The sequence below is a fragment of the Halichoeres trimaculatus genome, unplaced genomic scaffold (assembly GCF_033239565.1).
Source record: "Halichoeres trimaculatus isolate MK-OKI-2021-1 unplaced genomic scaffold, fHalTri1.1 fHalTri1_scaffold_13, whole genome shotgun sequence".
NCBI classification, from domain to species: domain Eukaryota; kingdom Metazoa; phylum Chordata; class Actinopteri; order Labriformes; family Labridae; genus Halichoeres; species Halichoeres trimaculatus.
Window position 1 is genome coordinate 26,803,212 of NW_027437191.1, and position 23,855 is coordinate 26,827,066.

General features: G+C 40.6%; 2 protein-coding genes across 2 annotated transcripts in view; both read right to left on the minus strand.

Moving 5' to 3' along the window:
• Positions 1-7,039, minus strand: part of galnt14 (UDP-N-acetyl-alpha-D-galactosamine:polypeptide N-acetylgalactosaminyltransferase 14 (GalNAc-T14)) — a 147,330-nt gene extending 140,291 nt beyond the window's left edge. Inside the window, exon 1 of the mRNA XM_074685661.1 lies at positions 6,605-7,039. Within this exon, the coding sequence (XP_074541762.1) occupies positions 6,605-6,772 (168 nt within the window). The 5' untranslated portion in view covers positions 6,773-7,039. The remainder of the gene's footprint in view (positions 1-6,604) is intronic.
• Positions 7,040-9,482: 2,443 nt separating this feature from the next.
• LOC141802145 (AN1-type zinc finger protein 3 homolog) lies at positions 9,483-22,082 on the minus strand. Its single transcript, XM_074685607.1, has 6 exons — positions 21,644-22,082; positions 17,605-17,645; positions 15,790-15,981; positions 14,262-14,327; positions 14,007-14,180; positions 9,483-12,266 (listed from the first exon to the last, which is right to left on the minus strand). Exons 1-6 carry the CDS (start codon positions 21,709-21,711, stop codon positions 12,112-12,114), a joined length of 696 nt encoding a protein of 231 aa, XP_074541708.1. The 5' UTR covers positions 21,712-22,082; the 3' UTR covers positions 9,483-12,111.
• Positions 22,083-23,855: the final 1,773 nt, after the last annotated feature.

Sequence of the window (23,855 nt, forward strand, 5' to 3'; positions counted from 1 at the left end):
AAATAACCAAACGTTAAACCAAGTTCTCTGCAGGAGGGAGAAACAGAAGGTCTGATTGGTGCATGAGGCAGACTTTTTATCACTCTGTCAATAAATCCTTTATTTTATCTCTTGTTGGGAAGCATGTTTGTCTGCATGCTTCTGTATGAAAGATGGTTTAGAAATCATGTTGCGTTCCCAAAGACAAATGAAAGATCATCGCCTCCATTAGAGATCTGAAATACTGAACATGTCCAGTATTCATATTTGCTTTTTGCAGATTGTCTAAGGATGGGTACTTATCACGTTTGAAATTATATAGTACCGATGCCTGGTACCTGGCAATCGGTACTGTTGTTCAACGGTACCAATTTTCTGTACTTTTTTGTGTGTATGTGGTAAAAAATATCAATTTGTTTAATAATAAAATATACAAAAAATATTCACTTTAACTCATTTATTCTTCAATATGTGCAGCATGGAAAATTGGCTACCATATTTTCCACACTACAAGGCGCTTCGGAGTATAGGGCGCACCTTCAATGAATGACCTATTTGAAAACTGTTTTCATACATAGGGCGCACCGCATTATAAGGTGCATAGAGTAGAAGCTATAGTAGTGGCTGGGGTTGCATTATGCATCCACTAGATAGAGCTGCGCTAAAGGGAATGTCAACAAAACAGTCAATAAGTCAGTCAAACTCAGGCTACATCCACACGGAGCCGCACAATTTTCCTATCCAACTGTTTTCTGTGCCGTTTTCAAAAAAAGTGTGCTGTAAAGACGAAGCCGTTTCTGCCGTCCATAAAAGTTGTTTCCAGAGATCAGTTCAAATGCCAGACCTTTGGGGGGCGCTGTATTGCTCTAACAATAAACAAGAGAAGAACCCCGGGCCAGCCTGTGAGCTAATGTTAGCACTTAACAGAATTCATCTTTACAGGTTCTCACTGCTTACCGCTGTTACTCCGACTGACGCGGCTTTTGAGAAAACTGAAGGCTTTTAAGTGCGCCTTATAGTGCGGAAAATACGTAATCAATATCGATCCATATATATAAGGCGCATCGGATTATAAGGCGCACTGTTGGCTTTTGAGAAAACTGAAGGCTTTTAGGTGCGCCTTGTAGTGCGGAAAATACGGTACTCTTCCCCTCCCTCACAGTCACAAGGATACATTTAGGCATTTAGGTACCTAAACATGGTACCTTTTGATTTTACGTGAATTTGGTTGGTACCTATAAAGGTACCTAATTCGGTACCCATCCCTAGGATTGTCAGGTGCTTGCTAACTGAGGCCCCGTTTACATGGTGTTTTACCCAAAAATGCTAAAATACAGTGAAAACATAGCGCGAAAAAAATAGCTGGAGGGGAGCAACAGATGCACATTTTGTTGAAAGACAGTCAGCAGATTCAGCAACACATGCACAACATTGTCGTTTATGATGATCACTACAACCATACTGTTAGAGTGTTGTATGCCTTGGGCGAAGCAGAGCATGACGTCAGCATTTCCACTGAAAACGCCGGCTGACTGTTTACACGGCAACAGTGGGTACAGCCTTTCAGGAAAAATTCACTCTGGAGGCAATTTTCAAAAGTTTGCGTTCTAGGTTGGCTAAAACGCTGTTTGCGTTTCATCCTAAAACTATTGCCCCTAAAAAAGGAAGTAAAACACACACAGCCATGATGACGACAATCAACAGGAAGCACAAAGTTAATAAAGACAGACCGATTATTGGCAACAACACATTTCTTCATTGTGTCTGCAAACAAACACTAATGAGGTGAGGAGTAGCTAACAGGGTTCAGCTCTAAGACCCGGCCATCACCAGCCATGTTTGTTTCCTCTTAAGTCTGTTTGACAGAAAGCAATGCTCAATTTCAGAGAGCGTCGATGAATGAGTCTGTTTGTGTCACATCCAAGCGGCAACCTACGGTCTAAAAATATGAGAAAATGCTGAAGTGCTAAAATCAGCTGTTTCTATAGTGTTCGCTTGAGGCAGGGGGTGAATTTTTTTCTTACTTGGATGTTTGGAAGATATTAAGATCACCAGTTTGCCCAATCAGAGGCACAGCTCAGCTTATGTGACTTGTGGGCACCTTATACCTGCTAGTGTGTAAGGTCAAACTTCCAATATGGCCGTGGCAGCCTGCTTCAAAAACCTGTTAGAGAAACAGACATGTGACGTTGGGGAGACTACGTCCATTATTCATACAGTCTATGGTCATATTCCTGCTCTGCACATCATAAAAACTACACAAGTAAAACTGTTAGTGTTTGCCCTCATGTGTGTGTCAGTGTGGGCAGACTGTATCTGATCAGAAAGGGTTTAATTCCTGTTTCTACGGATCAGATCATGGTATAGCGCCCCCTTTGCTTGATAAGGGCCCCTACATGTCCACACACTGTGGCTCTTAAACTGTAAGATTAGGTTGGTTTGTGTGTACCTTTCACAGATATGAGTCCAGGTGTGTGTAGGTGTGTGTATGTGAGTGTGTGTCTCTGCACTTAAGAATGATACACTCACATACTCTTCTTCTCTCACTCTTCTAAATTCAAGTATTTTTTTCTCCTCCTCCTCCTCGTTAGCTAAGTGACTGCAGCTGTTTCAGGCCCTTCTGCTGAAGAGCTTTAATTACAGATCAAATTTCATATTTCAGGCATTTAGCCGAGGATCTTATCCCAAAAACTTACGATGAAAGCATCGGAAGATTACGCTCCAATTCCTGAATTATCCAGCTCTTCAAAAAACACGCCTCCCACTCAGGATTAACACAAAGTGTGGATCTTTTTAAAGTAATGGATGCTTAAAGAGCTTTGTTGACACACGGTTATCCTCCTCTATCGAGCTCAACCTGTGTTTTTCAAACCTTCTCTTTCAGTTTTCATCAACTCTAAAACCACAGCATTGCTTCCGTCTCAATATTTCTGAGCCTGTCCGTCTGGATTTATCTTTTCTTTCCTGCACACCTGACTGCATCACTTCTCTGACCAGCAGCTTATCCTTCATTATTAGATTGGTTTTCAGTCTTTGATGTCTGGTCTGTATTCTTTCCAGCTTTTGTCTGGACAGATAGGAAATATGACGTGTTGTAGGCTGGGCTCACATTTTTGATTTCCCGCTCCTGCTGCAGCGCACAGTGAAAACTTGGCAGTAGGATTTGGAGCGGTGTGTGCTGGAAGCTTGTTACTCTGCTCTGTTTTCATCTCACGCTGTGGAGGAAGTGTGAGAAAACATCAGCTCTGAAACCACTACAAACTCAAACCTGACAGCAGCACACACCTGGCTCTGACCACAGGTGCTGTGTGTGTGTGTGTGTGTTGCAAGTGCCAGCCAACCTCCTCTAAAAGCTTTTTTTTCCCACACTCTGACAGAGGATCTGCTATTATTATTTCAGACATTATCTCATGGTCACATCAGACTCATCACATCCGGAAGAAAAACACACTTTTTGATGCAATGAAACCAAGGGCTCTAATTTCTTGGCGCAGCGCAGGAGGCGCAAGCCTGGCGCACCCTGCGCAGTGTTAATTTCGTGCTGCGCACCGCCATGTGCTGCCAATTTGACAATTTGGTAGACCGTCTGCACAGAGATGGGTGTGACAGTGCGCCAGGGGGAGGTGTCAGCAGATTCATGTTGGCGCAGTGACAATTTCATGTCCTAAAAAAGTGCGCTGAAAGCTCGCCAGCTCCAACCTGGTCTATCCTCGGCGCAAAGCGGAGCGCACCCTGCGCAGCAGTAATTTGGTGACAGGCACACATGTGCGCACATGTCAACAAAGCCTCAGAGGCAGATTTCCAGAGTGTCAGGCACATTTTAATGCAATAAACAATCACAGCAATCACTATTTAATGTAACTGTCTGAACCAGCATATACATTTGTATCTATATTTATTGTCCCGTCACATCTGATGTCAGATTAAAGCCGTTTGTCATAATGGAAAGTTAACCTGACGGCAGCTGGAAGTTTGATGCACATCTTACAATAAAATTATAAACAGCCTTAACATCTGATACTGAGTATATATCTGGTTCTCTCATTTCATTTAATTCCAAGAAAAGAGGGAGAGAAAAGACGAAGAAAAAAGAGACAAAATAAATGTATGTAACTCAGGATTTACCCATGATTTCCCATATGTCTCTGTTTTAGTCTTTATTTTTAACGTGATCTAAAAAGATGGAGTACATTATTGTAAGGAGGATGAGGCGGAGAAACTGGGAGAGTATAAAGTACACCACCAAAGGCTCTGCTTGGCGATGACAAACCAGGAGTGCAGGTGGATCAAAAGTATTCTGAATGGATAAGCCAGCTGTGTAACTGTCTCTTCATTTTGTACTCCTATCAATGACAAAGGAACAGATTAAATCTGTCCTGGGAGCTGGCCCACACGGTGACGTGCTTTGTGTCCTCCGATGCGCCCTGCTGTTCATTCTCCTGCTGCAGGGACAGCGGCTCTGACCGTCTCCGCTACCGAGTCTTTCCAGCACACTCTCCGCGGTGCTGGGGATCAGTCAGACCAATCTGACGCTGCGCCTCGGCCGCAGGGCATTCAAAGGCGAGGAGAGGCTCTCATTTGATTGGTGAAAACAGCGCTCGGCTGTGTTAAACCCACTCACGACTTTTCTCCTCCCTCTTTGCCATTTGCGCGGAGGGAGGCGTGGACGCACAGCTCTGCGCCTCTCTGCGCCTTCAGTGCGCCTCTCTTGGCACTGCAGGAAACTTGCAAATTGTGCCGGTCATGCCCTGTCCGCGCGGCGAAGGCCGGCGCACGGCCTGGGCTTGTGGTCTATGAAATTAGAGCCCCAAATGTTAACATGAAGAACAGACATTCAGGACCATTGTCTCAGATCTTTACAGAATGAAGACGTTTTACTGTTGTCTCCACATCAGCATTTGTTACACACGCACACAATACAGGGCTCCCACTATAAGAAGGTATTAATGACTTAATGCCTTTTTAGTATTCATTAAATTCATGCCATTAAAACACAATGACACAGTGGGACTTTGCTTAAAGTGAACTCAAAAATGGAGCAAGGAAATCTGAATCTCACACCCTGCTTTTGATTCTTTGATGAGGAATTCATCTGTTTACCGTCTATCAGCATCCTGCACCCATGCAGGCAGAAAGAGTCTGATCATACAATCAGGATTTAACCCTCATTAGGTTTTCTTGTTCCACAGTTTTCCCTTCTGGGCTCATCATGGGTTTGTAGTGTGTGTGCGTGTGTGTGTGTTAGAAGCTCAGTAAAACCAGGTGCGAGAGGTCAGATCAATACGATTTATCCTGCCAGCCTCAGTTAACACACTGCGGGTCTTTTTCATCGCAGACATCCTGCAGAGCAGACTGTGAACAGACAGAAAGCCAGTCAGGTCTACAACAAACCTGATTACCTCCGGAGAAGTCACCACCACCACCACCACCACCACGGTCTGATTTTACACCCCAGCTTGTAGCGAGGATGTTCGAGTTTAAGAGCAGAGCTGATCACAAACAGCATTATCAGAGGATATGAGGAAATAAGAAGTAAGGTGTTACATCATGAACCCTGGAGCCTCTTGATACGGGTTGAAAATAAGAACATAACTTTGATGTAGAGGAGAGGATTATCTCTGATGGTTCAGATTAAATTATGTTTTAAGTCAGAACAAAGCAGATTTTTTCCAGATGACAGAAGATATGATGGAATAACTTACAGTGCCCTCACATTACTTCCTCGTGTTTTCTGTAACAGAGACGTCTTGGCTCATCCAGCAGAGTCTCACTGTCAGCTTTATAAATCTGTCCTCATATACACAAGAACTCTCATTTCAGGGTTTAAAATCCAACTGATCTGTAGTTTATGCTTCATCAAACTCTGTATTTTTACATCCTCTAACTTTACTTTCAAAAGATTGGAAATGGTTTGACAAAAACCTCATTATTTCCATTTTTTCAGACATTTATCAAACATATATGAAGAGTGTTTTTCTTTTTTTCCCCCTTTTTCTTTTATGAAAACAGGGAAACTCGACAGAACCATGAATTCCTGACATGTAATCCATAGTGAGTAGACTGTTAGTTTCATCTGAAAAGTAAAAAAGCCTGTTCACTTTCATGGCTTGAATTGTTCTGATCATCTTTTCTGTGATTTTAAGAATAAATTTCAAACACTTAATCCTCCAGCTTCTGAACAAAGAGGAAGTGCTGATTTGATTTTTTGTAATTTAGGAGCCTCTGAGTTAAAAAAGGAGGTCAGTTTGGGCTAAAGAGAAATGTTGAAAAGTAATTTACAGAGAGGATTGGTTTGTGTCAGACTCAAGTTACCTCCTGCCTCTGTTCACTCAACATTCAAACTTTTTTCTTCCAGTTTTTTATGATAAACTTTCTTTTAGCAGTCTGTACATTAAAGCCAAACTAATTCTTCACTCAAAAATTAACAGACACTTTAGGACCTTTAGGACCAGAGGTGAGGGTTGCATCTTTTTCACACAGAGAAACACAGACAAAGTGCCACCATGCGTCTCACGTTGGTTTTTTGGTGTCTCGTGCGCACACACTTTGAAGTGTCTCGTGCACACACACTTCTTTGTATCTAGCAAACAGCTGGTAAACAAAGGTGTTGAAATCTCTACTTCACCTGTTTGTTCTGAGTCTCTCCGCCTCCTCCTGCTGCTCCTCCACCGGCTCCTGCTCCTCCACCGAGCTCCGGTAGCTTCCTCCGGCTCAGCACCAGCAGGTAAACCAGCGCTCCCAGCCACACCAGCACCGCCACGGCCACCGCCAGCCTCCGACAGAGACGCTTCATTTTCCGGTCAGGAGGAGCCGGCGGCGCCCGCAGCTGCTCTGCTGTCAGAATCCCATTTTAGAAAGAGGAGCAAACAAACACACACACTCACTCACTCACACACACACACGCACACACACGAGTCTCCCGTTTCCGCTGACGGTAAAACACCGACTGCAGCGCGCGCTCTAAACTCAGAGGCTCGAGCGCCCACCTGGCACGCCTGACAGCCGTGAGTGCGTGAGAGTACGCGTCCGCGCGTGAGTGAGTGTGTGCGGATTGGTGAGTCTCTCTGAGGGTGTCCTGGACCCTCCTGACGGTCTGTAGGAGAGAGTGGGCAGCGCCACCTGCCGACAAACACGGCTACCAAACCTCAGTGCGCCGCAACAGGACTTCAGGTGAAACATAGTTTATCAGATTTAGATGATATTTGAGTAACATGTTTGATTTAGGCTATTACATATGATCTTATATCTTATGCTATATAATTAGTCAAATAGCCTACTGTTTATTTTGATAATGTGTGTAATATTTTATATAGCATTTATGAAAGCTATAGGTTATAAAATATATAGGCCTAATGCATAACAAATTTTAGCTATCTAGATAGATAGATAGATAGATAGATAGATAGATAGATAGATAGATAGATAGATAGATAGATAGATTATCTGTGTGACTTACGATGATATACTATATGAAGTATGATTATACATAATGGACGGGATAGGGCTGGATTAATGACTAGGGATGGGAATTGATAAGATTTTGTCAATATTGATGCCCTTATCGATTCTGCTTATCGATCTGATTCTTTATCGATTCCCTTATCAATTCCTGTTGTGAATTTTCTTGGTACAAAAAGTAGCTTTACAGGTTTTCTGTGTCAACAACATTTAATTGAGTTTATACTATAAGTGAATAAAATGTAATTGGTCCCTGAGTCTGGATATTTATGGGCATAATTACACAGAAACAGGTAAAAAATTGCACACAATGTGACTTTGATGTACTGTGTTGTAATATATTAATAATTCAAGTAGGCCATCTAGTGTCTGAAAGTGGTTATAGCAATGGTTTAAGTTGTTTGGAAGCTTTCCACAGTTATGAAGTTATGAGTCTTTCAGTTGCCTGTTAGCTTTTGGCATCTGAAATTCTCAGTATTTTTTTTTTACAAAGAGTTGATGTGATATGTTTCTGTGATGAAAGTTGAAATTCTATTCTGAAGCTGAAGTTATACTGATGTATGCTAACTACTAGCATACCAATGCAGTTTCCCATATACGTTAGCATCAAGCTCGCGCTATTTTGTTATTTTGGTAAATAAGGTAATTTATACCATTTTGAATGTACTGAATATGGATCTCCTGAGAGAGAGTAATGTACATTTCTTTATGAAGTCAGTTCTTCAGTAAAACTTCAAGCAGAAAATCTTGAATCACAGTTTCCGCGGGAACGTTATCTAACTGCTAAGCTAAGATAGCTGCAGCAGACTAGTCGACGTAAGGCCCGGCGGCTCCGGCACAATGTAAAGAATTGATAAGGGAATCGTTAAGCACAAAGGCAAAGGATATCTATGGACTGAAACATTTCTTATCGATTCTCAACAGGAACCAGCTTTCGATTCCCATTCCTGTTAATGACTATACCATGTAAAATCTGATCATATAATATGCCAATAATATGAAATATAAGTACATGAACCATGATGATTTAATATTATGGTAAATGATAGGACATGATGTGCGAGATAACAAACCAAACAGATAGAGGTAGTCTTTTTCATTCTTTGGGGTGACATTGTACAATAGGGAAATGATTTCTGGCATTAAAGGTTGTAAATGGTTTAAAAAAAAACGCTTGAAGGGAAAGTTAAGTCTTGCAAACCAACACAAACGTTTATCTCTGATATATTCTGAAAGTTTCAAGTGTGATGATGTCTGGACCAAAGTTGGAATAGAGACAGATACAAACCACCTCTTCCCTGTCATACAGCACCATCTAGTGTTCAAGCAGAGCAGCTGTCTGCACAATGTGGACTAAATGAGCTCCAGGACATCTGTTTGGAAACTGATTCATGTTTTGGAGACTGAAACTCAGTCAGCAGGTTGAGGGTTAAAACCCTGCAGACCTCCTTTAAGTCATCCAAAAACTTTAAGAGCTGCAGAGTTTAAATCTGCCTCTTACACCATAAATAATTCATATACCCTCAGCTTCCCTTCATCAGGTCCACATCGGTAATTATTGGTGTCACAGATTGGACAAGGAGCTGAAACCTTGCTCAGAGATTTTGCTCCATATTGTCATAATAGCATCACACAGTTGCTGCAGATTTGGGCTCAACATCCATGATGAGAATCTCCCGTTCCACCACATCCCAAAAGTGCTCTATTGGATTGAGATCTGGGGACTGTGGAGGCCATTTAAGTACAGGGGACTCATTGTCATGTTCAAGAAACCAGTTTGAGATGATTTGGGCTTTGTGACTGCTGAGTACACTGTGCTCATTAAAGGGTTGACATAGTGAGCAATAAAACTCAGGTAAGCTGTGGAGGTTTCAGAAACCATCTACTCTTTATGCTTCAAGTTTTCTCAGGGTTCGGAAAATGGGAATATCAAGATATCATTTGAACAAATAAAAAAGCAGATATTTCCACATTTTTTTTAAATTCATTTATTCATCGTTAGAAAATGAGAGATGTTAAATTGGGAAGAAAACACGCAGCACATCTTCTAATCCAGTTTATTTTCCTCAGCAGAAAATGGAACACAATAAAATTAAAGGAGAAAAAAAGGACAGAATTATGTTCTTGTTTTTTATACACTTAACTAAATATGCCACGCTATGCTAGGGTGTAAGTAACTCAAACTGATATAAGGTTAAATAATTTTTCTCTAAAAGGTACAGAAAGAGATTCATTTCTTCCGTTTTAGCACTCAAGAAAAGGAACAAGTTTTTGAAACATATCAAAAGAAGAACCAGACACAGAGTCTCTCCGAGCTCCCTCCGTCCTCCTCCGTTGCTGCGTCCGTACAGAAAAGATGAGATGGGTGAGGATGGAGAGGAAAGGTTCACTGTGCATCCCGTCCTCTGACTGTGAGGTTTATCAAAGTGAAGGGAAGTCCGGTTAAGAAGACTTTCCACCTGAATCAACTTTTCTGAAGTTCAGTTGCTTTAAAGCGATCCACAGAAATCTGCTGCTTGTTTCTCCTAATTAAAAAAAAGTTCAGGTCAACTTTTCTTAAATGCATTTTTGTGATGCTGCAGAGTAGTGAGGTTTCGTACCTGTCTAACGGCTTTTAATGCACCTAAAACGTGCTTCAAATGCAAAAAAATATATATATAAATTAATTCAAGAAAGAAAAAAGTCAGCTTCTGCAACAAACTAACAAAGAAGTTGATTTTGGCAGAATGTCCCTTTAAGAGAATAAGGAAGAGAGGCGTGAAACTGAACAATATGCACAGTACAAAGTCCAAGCAGGTAGGCTGTTCAGGCTGATCGAAGACAGAAAAGGATGGGAAGGAGAAACCACTCATTGAAGAATTCACGCTTTTCTGCGAAGATAAACTAAATGGGAGTTTAAATCTGTGACGTGATGCGCAAAGTTTTATAAATATCTACATATCAATCATTATTTATTAATATCACACCTGAACTAAAGCCGAGGGATAAGACAAATTTCTCAGAGGGTCACGACTGAAACGGGAACAGATTTTTATTTCAAAGACGAACCAGAACTCAGTAGAGATAGCACAGTTCCTCTGCCCCAATATCAAACATCCTTGGCATCATTTTTACAATCATAAACATATTAACTGTTTTCAAAAAAGGTAACGTAATGTGGTCTTAAGGTGGACATAAACTGCTAGGTCCTGCGAACTTTAGTGTTGCATCTTCTTTTAATTATAAAGTGTGATGAACTTCAGAAAGTGCTTCTTCTTAAATACGGGATAAACATAATGTTCGCTGAACTTTTCTTTTTTAAACAGTCCAAACTTTAAACATGAAAGGTGTTCGACTGATTTAAATCTTAAACTGTATCTGTGATCGTCTCCACGCTCAGCCTCAAGTCACCAAAGACATACTGAGCAGAGGATTGATCTCTATGGATGTCAGAAGACTCTGTTCTCACTTAAAGCTCAGATTTGTCTGATGTTCAGGAGATTATTTCCACTTTAACCAGCTCAGTTCTTCTCAGCTTCAGCCGTGTTCACGTCACAGATTTAAACTGCAGGACAAACAATCTCTTGATTCAGAATCAGCCTCGGGAGGGAAAATAAGAAATAAATTATGGAAAAGGCTCCGCGTCCAGTTTATCTTGTCTAACCTACAACCTTAGTGATGAACACAGCGTTTTAGCAAACTTCTCTTCATCTGAATACAAAAATTCAGTCATTTTCCCCTTTTCACACAAAACTACTGGATGACTCAGGAAAAGAACAAGTGGGAGGAAAGAGGGAGAAGAGGATCTGCTACACAGGGGATCGATCGGAGACTCTCGTCCTTTAGTTTCCTTTGTTAGAATTATTTTCGGTCAACAGTCCGTGTGAGCGGAGGCAGGGATTGGCTGTATTGTCCTCCACAACAGCGTGTTTAAGCAGTAGAAATGCAGCGATTCACCTTCACAGCCACACGGAGAGAAAAAGAAAAACATGGCAGAGTCCATGAACTGCCTCATGTAACCACTCAAACCTGCACAAATACACGTTTTTCTGGTCCATGCAAAACACGGGAAGTGATGCTGCACGAGGACCCAAATATTAGTGGAAGAAAAAACCAAGAAGAAGGAGAAGAGAAGAAGAAGAGGAAGGCAGGGGTAAAGGTTTGAGACTTTAACCCCTTGATGACAACCTGAGGAGTGGTCATGGTCTAGAGCTGGACTCCTCAACCCGTGACCACAAAATGAGAAATAAAATAAGAACCGAACGCTACGACAGTTTGTGTTGACCTCTGTTTGGAGGAGAAAAGGAGCCCAGAAGAGGAAACGTCCCGGATCCCTCTCTGCTCTCCGTTCTCTGAGGACTGAGGGTGTCGGGTTAAGGCTGTGTGTGTGAGCATGCGACACTGAACGTGGCTCCACAGAAAAAAACGCCTCCCTGTTGGCCTGAGCGGCCGAGTCCAGGGTCAAAACAGAAGCTGCTCGCAGGAAATCAGGACATCAACAGGGCGGCGTCGAGCTTAGATCCAGAACAGTCAGGTCATATGCAGGATGTAAAGACCCTCCTCCCCCTCCTTCTCCTCTTCTTCTCCCCCCCACACCCTCCCTCCCATCATCCCCATTTGTCACTCCTCCTCCTCCTCCTCTGTGTATGCGCCTCATTTCTAACCAGAAGGCGGGTAACAACGTCATGTGGCCAATCAAGAGCACTCCTCCCCGATGCGTTGGCACGAGCGGCCCACCTTGCGGTCCAGCTTCACCATCTTGAGGACGGCCTCCTCGCGCCCACGGCCCAGATGGTCGAACAGACAGTCGTGCTGCTCGGGTAGACGGTGCAGCATGCAGAACACGTAACCTAAGAGGACGAAGAGAGCAGAGCGGTTAGAAAGGATGTGACCTGATAACCCCTCTGCTGTTCAGTTAGACAGGAAGTGACCTCATAGACATACAGCTGTTTAGTTAAGACAGGAAATGACCTGATAGACTAGGGTTGGGACGATGCCCTGTTCTTGTGATTAGATTCTTGTCAACTTTTGGACGCTGATTCAATTTAAAATGCGATTCTTTGATATTTCTGATTCTTACAGGGTCTTTGACTTTGATTTTTTGACTCAAGACCATGTGAAAAAATTGAAGTATGATGTTAAAGTTTTTTTCCAATCCAGCTTATAAACAAAGACTGAAATTAAGGATTTGATTTGATAGTGAAGTAGTTGAGTATGACTGTTCTGTTGGGTCTGTTTTGTAGTATACTACTCTGGTTTCCAGTCTTGCAGGGTGGAGCTACAATTGATGTTGGTTTTTTTTTTTTGCCTTTTTTATAAATGTACAAAATGGGCAAATCTCTGAATTTAGTTATTTCGTTAATCATATCGTAGCAGAGTCATCAAATTTTATTTTTAATCAATTTTTATGAACATTATATGTGATTTTTAATCTTACACAAAAAAAGTTTTTCGTTTACTGAAAATAAATCTGGATTTTTATATTTACAGCTGATGGAAAAACCATTTCCATACAATCCACTGTGGTTTATATGGGCTTAAATGAATTTGTTGAAGTAAACATCTCTTTCAGAACTGGAAGTGACAAGATTTACTTTTGTTTCTTCCTCATCACTTCACTTCTCACGGACCGTCCAACGCAGGGGTGTCAAACTGATCCAGTAAAGGGCCACTGTGGGAGCAGGTTTTCATTCCAACCAAGCAAGAACACACCTGATCCAACAAATGAACCATGTAAAGACAATCCAGTTGATTGATTGAATAATTTGCGTTAGGTGTGTCTTTGCTTGGTTGGAAAGAAAACCTGCAGCCACAGTGGCCCTTTACTGGATCAGTTTGACACCCCTGGTCTAACGTTAGTGTTGTTGTATTGTAGTTGTAATGCCAACTCATTCCAGTAGATGGCAGTAATTCACCAAAACCTGCCATCTGCATAGACAAGCGGCACTAGCGCCATGCACTGTGGGGAACAGTATGCCAGGTAGACTGGTCCGTTGTATACTGAGAAATTTTCCTGGATCAGTAGGACATCCAGGGATTTTTGAAATACTGCAGATTGTGCAAGTTTTCACATACTACCTACTACTACTTGAAATTCGCCCAAAATATCAGGCACTAGTAGTGTAGTATTCAGTTTGGAAAACAGCCTAAGTGACCGTGTAAATGCTTGAAAATGCTATCTCCTGAGGGATAGAAATCATCACATCACTGGTAATTTTCAGACTGAGCTTAGGGTTTCTGGGGTAAGGGTATGGATCAGTTTTTGTTTCTTTGTCTTGACAAAGGAATCATATGATTTGTAGTGAACCTGTGAAGCAGTGTTAGTTTGTGTGTATTTTTTCATAAATGTGTTTTTATTTAAAAAAAAAAAAAAAAAAGCTCTTTTTCCTTCTGAAGTCAACTGCAGTCTGTGTTCTGTAAATTGGGTTTTGTAGTTTCAGTTTTCAGGTCACATGAAGAAGCTGCAGGTTCTGACTCTGTTGACACATTTTCCTCCACAGCGGGGACAGAAGCCATTGAAATTAAAATCAGTGGTGAGTTTTTTTTTTTTTTTTAGCTGCCAACATGTGAGTTGCGAGTGATGTACTGACCACAGCGACAGGAGCCCAGTTCCTGCTGCACCAGCTCTAGTTTGGTTTGGCAGCGATAGCAGCGCCGGCGGTTCTTCTGCTTGGGCGTCCCGCGGGTCTCCTCGCCACTCCCCTCCTCCTTCTCGTCTGTCCGCGGTCGTTTCTCTGGCGTGGCCTCGCTCTCGGAGCCCGACGCTGAAATTGAAACGTCAGGTTTAGAGTTAGAGCTGAAAGTGGGGCAGGGCACAGAGCTGCAGGAGGACAAGACGACTGTACCTGATTCTCGTGGACGCTTTGTGGGTGTGCAGAGTGTTCCCTGGGCGGTTTCTGTGGACGACATGCCTGCAGGTGGAGAAGAGATGACAAACTGAGTTTATATAAAAAATAAAAAGATAAAATAAAACCTTCACTGGACAAAACATCTGCCCTTTAACTAAAGTACATTCTGTGTCCAAGGGATTTTAATTTGAATATTTCTTTTAAAAATAAGCTGTGTCCTTCACACCTGTGAGACAAACTTCTGGCTGCAAAGAGGTGAGTCAATGTACTGCACAATGTGACCTGAGGACGGCGCTTTTAGAAGCAAGCTGCCGCTATTCTGACCAGACTAGCAGTGCCTCTTTTTTACAGTTCTTCCCTCCTTAGGTCATGATCATAGATTCAAAGAAAACTAGGTTGTGATAAAGTCTGTGAAGCTGGTTTTATTGAAAACTTTTCAGTTTAAGATGTAAGGCGACCAGCAGGGGGAGCAGCTGAGCAGAAACAGATCATCTTTATCAATAAAATAAGTTTTATAGCTATAACTATTGTTTCCCCCTGCATCAAGCAGGTTATTCCAAAATGAGTAAATCATCCAGTTTGTTCATAAAGAAGAAATTCACTGAACTGTAGAGGTTTAAACTAGAGATAGACCGATATGGATTTTTCCAAGCTGATACCGATACCGATACCGATTATTTGTCGTCAAGGAGGCCGATAACCGATATTTGAAGCCGATATTAATTTGCAGTCAAAGTGCAAATATTGGTGTCAAAATTTTGAAAAATACTCCAACACTTAACTTCATTCAAATACCTTTAAGTATGAGTTAATTAAACAACTCCCAGGCTTAGCAGCATCTTTTATAAAGCTAAATGAAAAACTAAAAAAAAATATATAGCTTAAATTTTCTACAATAAATAAAGTTTCTAAAATTTCAATGTAACTGCAATAACCGTAATAAGTGCACTGCTGATTGGCTCTTTCCCAAGTCATGGCTCTGCTTGTAACCAATCAGATGGTGCTGTGGGGGGACAGTGCTGGGGACTGAGTAGTGACTGCAGACAGCGAAGCGGCTGCATCAGAGCCGCAACAACGCAGTTTTAAATTTGTTTCTTATCAGCTGTCAGATTAAAAAAAAGGCCGTTCCCGATATGCCTCAAAATGGCAAATATAAATAATAAAGATAATAAAGAAGATGCTAATCGAAAGAGACACTTCAAATGTTAAGACTGAGGAGGAGTTTAAATGGTGTACATGAAATCCATCGTATTATAAAATGTATAGTCTGCCTGTCTATGTCTCATGTAATAAAGTCTATAGTTCGATGATGGACACCTTAACTCTGTTTTTTGTTCTGCATTGTGTTCCCTGATGTGAGAGGTTTCATGTCCATAACAGCTCTTGTCTTTTGTCTTTCTGCAGCTTTATCTCACTCAGTACTTTCCCTCAGGATTTAAAGCAAAGGATCACAGAGTCTGAGGAGGACAAAGAAACCACAGAAAGTTATAGGCCCTGTATGATTACATATAGAGTCCCATCTTACCTTCCCTTGTGCTGGGGAATGTGGGCGATGGCTCTTCTGCTGACGGCTGCTCAGAGGTGGAGGGAGGCAACGACAGAGACGACTGGCTACTGCTACTGCTCGTCTCGCTACTGAAAACTGGAGATTGGCTACTCCCGCTGCTTTGGATGGGCTTAGAGGTGCAGTCTTCCCCTGGCTGCTTCTTCTCGATGTCTATAGTGAAGAACAGCAAGTGGGAAATCAAAGAAAGATATAAAAATAATACAATGATGACAGACTGTAGCCTAAGAATTAGACACTAAGAATTAGCCAGAAATCTGTACAGATGCAAAGCCTGACCCTTTCAACATCTGACACTAAGCCTTTGATAACAGGTTTGTCCAAGTGAGCAGCAAACAGATGGTAAAGAAGTAAAAGCACCCTTCAGTGCCCCATTGCTTACATTAGCAGAGCTAGTTCCAGCAACGTTGAGTCCTCTATGGCTAACATTAGCTTGCAGGTAGTCTCCCTCTGAAACCTTCCTAAAAGATTAATAAGTTCCTAACTATCTATTATGCCTGCATAGGTTCCTTGTATCTCTGGTCCAGAGGTTATGTCAGTTTAACTTTATCTTCATTTATTGATCAACATACTGATAAACTGCACCCCGCTTCACGATACCTATGACTGTTTGCATCCAGGTAGTAGAGTTCTAAAGCAACATTAAAGGCCTTCTATTAGAAGTATTTCTAATATGTAATATACATGAAACTGAAAATCTCAGCCTTTATGCTCATTCTTCCTTGAAGTTTAAAAGTATGAAACATCTCTTCTCCCTCACGAAGAAAGACTAAAGTTAACCATCATCCCTCTGATAATCTCAGACACCATCCATCGATCACCACTGATATTGTCTTCTCCGTCTGTCCTCCAGGGAGGGTCAGCCTACATTTCAGCTTTTTCCTCCACATGTGGACTAACCCATTTCTGCTCTGCCTCTGTGCTGCTGTGTATTGAGTCTATTCTGAGCCCAGTCTATGATGCCAGACTCAAAGCCGGCCTCGAGGTCCTTGCTGTCTGCCTTGCTCGCTGGTTACCATGGACACCCTCAGCCCATCCATCTCTCCAGACCACAAGAGTCACCTGGAAACTTCTTGCACATCGAGACATGTTCTTACCCTAATCAGCATTGTATTGTGAACACAAAAAAAAAGCACTGAAAATACTCTGCACTTCATGGCAAACCACAGAATAATATTACTCCTTTGAATAAAGGATTTGAATTCACCTATTCAGGGTAAAAACCTGGTGAGCCGGAGTCAATTAGATCACAAGCCATGAACTGCTGAGCTTAATCAGGTGTGTCTGATGAGTTGAACCATAATAACTTATTAATAACCATAATAGCTTATCAAGAAAAACAACATTTAACTCTGTTTTAGAGCTTAAAGATCATTTTGAAAATGCTCACATTTTACAAATATTTCATAAAACATCAAAACTCACCTGAAAGTTCTTCAAAACAATATTTTTATCTAAACTCTGTCTCATTTTTACACGTGTATCAAACTTACTTCAAAGCTATGACCAGCAATTGTTTGAATTCCCTCCTAAAATTAGCTGATATATCTGAAGCTCTTTCGTTCTTTTCAATCAGAGAAGTGCTCAGACAACTGAAACTGACGCTCTGCAACCAACCAACCAAGACCAACCAACCCTGAGTCCTGATATGTTTAATAAGGGTTTATATACTTTATGAATCAAAGTCAACAGTTTAAAACTGTATTGTATCTCCTTGATGGCTTTGAAATTAGTGGATATTTTAAAATGCTGAAAAAAACAACCCAATGGACTTACCTGCAAAACATTTGGAGCAGAGATTCATGGTTTTACTGGACCTGTAGAGAGAAGTGAGAAATGTTCATCAAAACCTGTTCAACATTCTCTGACAGCAACAGCGGTACCATGTGCGCCGTGGCCCTGCCTGAGTGCACTCCAACCCTAAAGCTCCATTCATTTGGCCAGTGTGACCGCTGTGGACTGTACAAAGGCAAAGTACACTTCTTTGGTTTTGGCACACAACTTAACATGAGCCAAAAAGTAACCTTAGTAAAACATGTTCTCTGTGGTCTCTACTGTGCTGACTTTGATGAGACCATGCTTTGTGTAAACAGACGCGTAATGATGACGTAGGCCGGCCTGTGATGTATTATGACGTAATGATGTACAAGAGGCAACGGTGCTTAAGTCTAGTTCATATTGGAGTGCTGTGAGTGCAGTACAGTACGGTACGGACGGTGTAGCCGCACCCTGAGCATGTGTAACATAGCCCTACTGTGCCACCAGAAAGACCTGACCCCTCATCCAATACGTCAAATGACAATGAATTTGTATACAAAGAACTCATTCACATCAAATGTTTCCTCCATGCAGCTTTTTCTACTTGTTAATCTGAAAATCAAGAATCTGTGTCAACAAATCTGAAGGAGGATGTCAGAGAACCACAGGAAATATTACAGAATCAACCAAAAGCATTGCGTGTGGAAAGCATTCAGAAATTCAACCCTGACCTGGGCTAACATATAGAGGCAAATGTGAATGTTCACAGCCTAACAGGACAAATGGTTCCTGTTAAATGGATCATGCTAAATGGCTAATGTTCACATTAATTTGAAAGGACTTGGCTCATTTCAGATCTTGGTTTTTAGGCCATGAGTTTCAGTGACACAAGCAAAGACTCTACCGGACTGTATGAAACAACCGACTGTATGGGGCAGGATAGACTGCATGGGACGGAGCAGACAGTGTGGTTTACCACCAAGACTATATGGGACAGTCTGAATGACACAAGGTAGAATGAATGGGAAGGGTCAAACTAAGGGACAGGACAAGCTGTATGATTCAGACCGTGTGGGACCCCTGGCTATTCTAAGCTGAGCTTGGTCGGCTGTAAACACACAACAAACTGCCAATTCTGTCACCTGACAATGACAGGTGGGTTTGGTGGTCCCAGTTTAGGGTACTTTTTGTTTGACAAGGAAATGAGACTTTTAGGGGGGTTGGCTGAGGTTGAGCTTGAGGTAGACTAATATTGCCTCTCAACAGGTTGAACAATCTTACGGTGGACTAGTGTTGCCTTTAAACAAGAGGGACAGTATTAAGGTTGACTAATGTTGTCTTTCAACGGGAGGGACTGTTTTAAGGTGGACTATTGTTGCCTTGAAACAAAAGGGGAGTCTTAAAGTGGAGTAACATTGCCTTAAAACAGGAGGGACAGTCTGAAGCAGGACTAACATTGCCTTTAAACTAGAGAGGCGATCAAGTCCCTGTTTCTATTTCCTACAGCAGCAGTGGTCTGTCCCTCTAACATTAATATTACTGTTAATTATGTATATCCGGGTTTAACACAGAGCTCATTATTAAGAAAGTAATCTTGTTTCAATGTTTTTCTGCTGCACTGATCCAGCCATAAGCGCCACCAGATGAGCCTGTCCTGTTTGTTATTCTCTGAATGATTCAAAACTGTTTAAGGCTTTGTTATAGTGGATTTATTTTATGGAGTTTCACAGTCTGTGTTTTTTGTGCTTTTTTAGTTTGTAACACTTCTTATGAGCTGTTGCAGAGTAAAATCAGGACCTCACCTTTAACCGGAGAAAAGGTATAAATACTGCCACTGTGGTTTTATATTCTTTTGGGATATTTTCTTGAAACTTTCCTTGTTGACTTAATAAACTATTTCTCTCAGACCATTTTCTTGTAGCTTATTTGACTTCCATAGTCTTTTCCTGTGATGGTCATTTATTTTTTGCCCATGAAGCTGTTCATGAAGAATGATGACACATTTTTTTTTCTACAAATAAAATATTATAACCTATCACCTATTTCATGACTAGTGAACTCAAGCTTTAGCGTGTTAAGTAAAACCAGGGATCTGCAGCATGCTAAAGACGCAAGAACCCTGTCACATCACTTCCTTGCCGCCATCACTTGAAGCTCAACAGAAAAGTGAAGAAGGTTTGCGTACAGAAGATATAAACAAATTAATGTAAAAATCAATTTATTTGTGCTTAAGATCATAATGTGACTGATGACTGTCCCAGATCACCCATACTGGTGCAGTAAAGGTTATTTGTGTTATGTACAGTGTTCATGTTATCAGGACAGTCTCCAAAACATGTTTACGTTTAAAGTTGGATTAAACTGTAAGAAAAACAGGTCAGTTTGTCAGCCAACCTCACAGGTTTTTAAGGTATTGAGCCATCTGTTCTATGGGGTAAAAAATAAAATGACTGAAGTTTAATTAAAACTTCTTATATTAGCGTTAAAATTAGATAAGTTTTCCTTTACGTGCAGCTGAAATAGATAATTAATGTAACATATGAACTGAGATAAACCAATACATGTCTGTGCACGTAGCTGAAAGGTCTGAAAAGTGACAAGGAAAGTGCCACACATCTGCACGGAAACTTCACATTGATGAATGTGATGACATCTTCATGAAGAAACACTTTTTAAAAGTCCGCCCCACCCCTTTGTTCCCAAATAGAAAAGACTGTATGTTATTTACTGACCCTATCTTGAGATTGATTAATGCTTGACATAAAAATTTGACTGTAAAAATAACACATTATCTTAATAGTTAATGTATCTTTTGGCTTTATGGTGGTTGAAAGAAATTAACTCTTTAAATATCATCATTGTGACTGGTGCATTATTGTACTGCTGCTAAGATAGATAATGATTTTAATGTTAAATACTTAGTGTTTTAAATATATCACAAGTATGAGCTGTTCCTAACTCTTTACTCCCATCTGTAACTTCCTCTTTACCACGACCTGTCCTCACATTAGAGATCCATTCATTCCTACATTTGGTGATTATAACTGATATTCTATGAAGATAAACTGAGTCAGATATCTAACCCTGCAGGAACCTGGAGTTTTTTATCCTGACATCAAGCTCATCTTGAATATTTTGTCCTGTAATGTCTTGGAAGCTTCAAGAAAACAAAGTCTCTACTGTACAAACATCTGGTGAAGTTACAACATAAAACTTGAGGTGTCTAGTTGAAGGACATTTAGATATCAGCTTCAGCTCTTATTGACACAAAACTTTAAAAACTGGGCCAAAATATTTTGCTGCAAAAAGACTGAACAAGCCCCTAAAACCGGATTAATCTAAACTTTTAATTTCTCCAAACCCCTGAAAAGTTTTATTTACTGAAAACAAAACAGGAGATATTATTTTAAATCTGGAGTATATGATAAAAAAAAATCAGTATGTATTTGTGAAATGATACAGGTCTCAAATTACAGCGCATGATGCATATTTGTAAGACATTAATAATAATCCTTTAGGGCCACATCAGTGAATCACATCCGGTATGCAACACACATCCACCACCTGAAGACACCGACCTTAAAAAGGGTGTAAAATCCTTCTTAAAGCGGAGTACTGACACTGTTCGTGTTAGGGTTGAATCAAAGTAAAATTTCAACTGTTTTACTGCCGATTTCCTTCGAGGTGATACAGGAAACAAGGCATGTTTAAAGGAACCTGCTGGCAATAAATCATGTTATATCTGGAGTACGTCATCTTCAGGCTGACAAAAACGTCCAAAAACATGTCTCAACACGACTCAGGGTCACAGTCGGGGGTTGACATGATTAAAGTGTGTTTACATGTTCAGGAAACAGTGAGAATACAGCTTGTTTTCAAGCAGAGAGGTTTATTTATCAGCTAACTTCCCAACCCCCCACCCTCGGCCTGTAACGTTACAACAGAACAACAACAAAAGGTTTGAACGAGTTGAACCCGTTCAGCATATTTTATCCGCTTTTAGCTTTGCGTTTCAGGTAACAGGTTAAATAAAGTATGGATTAGAGCTCAATCTTACCCCCAGAATCCACAGGGACACCTTGGAGGTAGACTGGGAGGTTTGCTTCGTTCACTGGTGTCTCCCATGACTTCCAACAAAAACCGATATGAAACAGCGAGGCTTGGGATGAGTCCGGGGCCTGGTCCTTCAATGGGCAAAAACGATCCAACACTCAAGTTTCAATCAGAAATAAATATTCCCTTCTTTTAAGTCCCAGAGTCGGTGAAAAGGAAGGTGATCTGGGTCCTTCGGGGCTGAAAAAATCCTTCGATAAGAGAACGAAAAACGGATCAGTTTGAAGAACTGAACGGTACTCAAAGCAATCAGCTGGACGGTCAGACTGAACCATCCACAGAGAAAAGAGGGGGGCGTCCCGGTGTTTAACTCGACATTTATAAACGTGATATTACGCCAACCTCGCTATGATATCTCACAACTACGACATGTACAGCGTAAATACGTCGAAGAGCACAAGACATGAGGAAACTAACAGTACCAGCTCGGACTTTCCTTATCAACGGTCCTTGATCCCCCCCCATTCATTCATCACTGGTGGGAAGTATGCAGGGCCGGAAACGCGTCCATCAAACTAGAAATGTCAATATTTCCAATAGAAGCAAAAACAGGCTAAAAGTGACATTTATTTGATAAAACACAAGTTAATCTATTTGAATCTTTTTAAAATTAGAGGAGCAAACACAGGACTGACTTTAAAACAAAGGACGAATGTATGAGGGTTGACGAGCTTCGACTAGCAGTCTCTCTGTAGACCATTTGTGATCTATCAGGCCCCAATTCATTATCAACTGCCAGAACATCATACCAATACAGGGCTGCAAAACAATATAAGTATTATTATTATCCAGAATTAACAATGGCGAACCGACTAGTCTTCTTTTGTGTTGTAAGGATAAGATACATGCATTCAAGTTTTGAAAACACATTTTAGATGTAGCCTATTAGTTACAGTAGCTTTAGTTCATATTCTGCAAAAGTAGTTTCTTGTTCACGGTTTCATTTTTCCATTGTATTTACTTATTTATTTTTATTATTTAAAAAATAGTTTACGCAACCTCTTCATGAGTTTTATAAAGCTCACTTGTTTAAGACAGATTCATGATTTCAGCTGTCAGGTTCAAACATCCAGAAGTGACCCTCTTTGTAGCTCATATTTGGTCTCCACCAGATTCTGATGAATGTTTCCAATTCCTTGTAAGACTGTGTATAATTAAGAAGCTTTGCACTAAAATTTTGGTGAAGTTAAGCAAAGTCACCACTAATATTTTTAAATTATTAATGTCTTGAAACTGTGCGACTTCTTGGCAACAAGTTAAAGGTTAAAGCTCCTGACAAGTTTTAAACTGTAATGAAACTGAACATGATCCTGATGACCCACCTTTTAACAGCTGCCTTTTATTAGAGCATTTTAACAATTCATTTTAATATCTTGTCTTTAATTCTGCACTGCAAATTTTATCTTAAAATCTGTTTTTCGAATCTGTTTTAAAATTTATTTTAATCTTTTGTTTGTTTTTTTGTTGTTGTTTTATTGTATCTTTTTAATTATCCTCCTTTTTAATTGAATTTTAATTGTTTTCTATGATTTGTTCTGCCTGTAATGCACTTTGAATTGCCATGCTGAAATGTGCTATATAAATAAACTTGCCTTGCCTTGCCATGGTGAAGTGGACAGGTGAGGACATAGTTGAATGAAAAACAGAGCCTGAACAGGACTGAGCAGGACAAAAAATTATCAGACATAAAATGTGTCTTTTTGTCTACCAGGAGATTGAAATCCACACTAAAAATGCCACACGGGAGCTTTAAGTGATATAAGAAAGGTTGTTTAACCAGTTTTTAACCAGTTACTTTTCAGCATGTGGAAATAATAAATGTGAAAACTGAAGTGTCCACTTTTCTTTATAATTAGTATTTATCAAAAAAAAATCTGCCATCAAGTAAATCACCAGTTTGATTAGTGTAGGAACTTCTCTTTACATATTTTGCTTTGCATATCTGCTTTTGATCATTTAAAATGTGAGACAAAACACGTAAAGCTTAACTTAGCTGATCTCACCCCTCTCTGTCCTGTCTACACAGCCATTTTTACCATAAAAGAACAAAAGTTTATTTTTATTTGCAAGTTTGAGCCAGTGCACTGGAATTCTCTAAGAAGACAGAAATTAAGTATTAGTATTATAATATGTTCTGCTTTGGTGTTAAACAGTGT

Coding starts and splice junctions, on each gene's coding strand:
- LOC141802145 (XM_074685607.1), bottom strand. CDS start 21,711: ATGGGAGACACCAGTGAACGAAGCAAACCTCCCAGTCTACCTCCAAGG. Junction 17,646..21,643: donor TGTCCCTGTGGATTCTGGGG/GTAAGATTGAGC, acceptor TTCTCTCTACAG/GTCCAGTAAAACCATGAATC. Junction 14,181..14,261: donor AAAGCGTCCACGAGAATCAG/GTACAGTCGTCT, acceptor TTTCAATTTCAG/CGTCGGGCTCCGAGAGCGAG.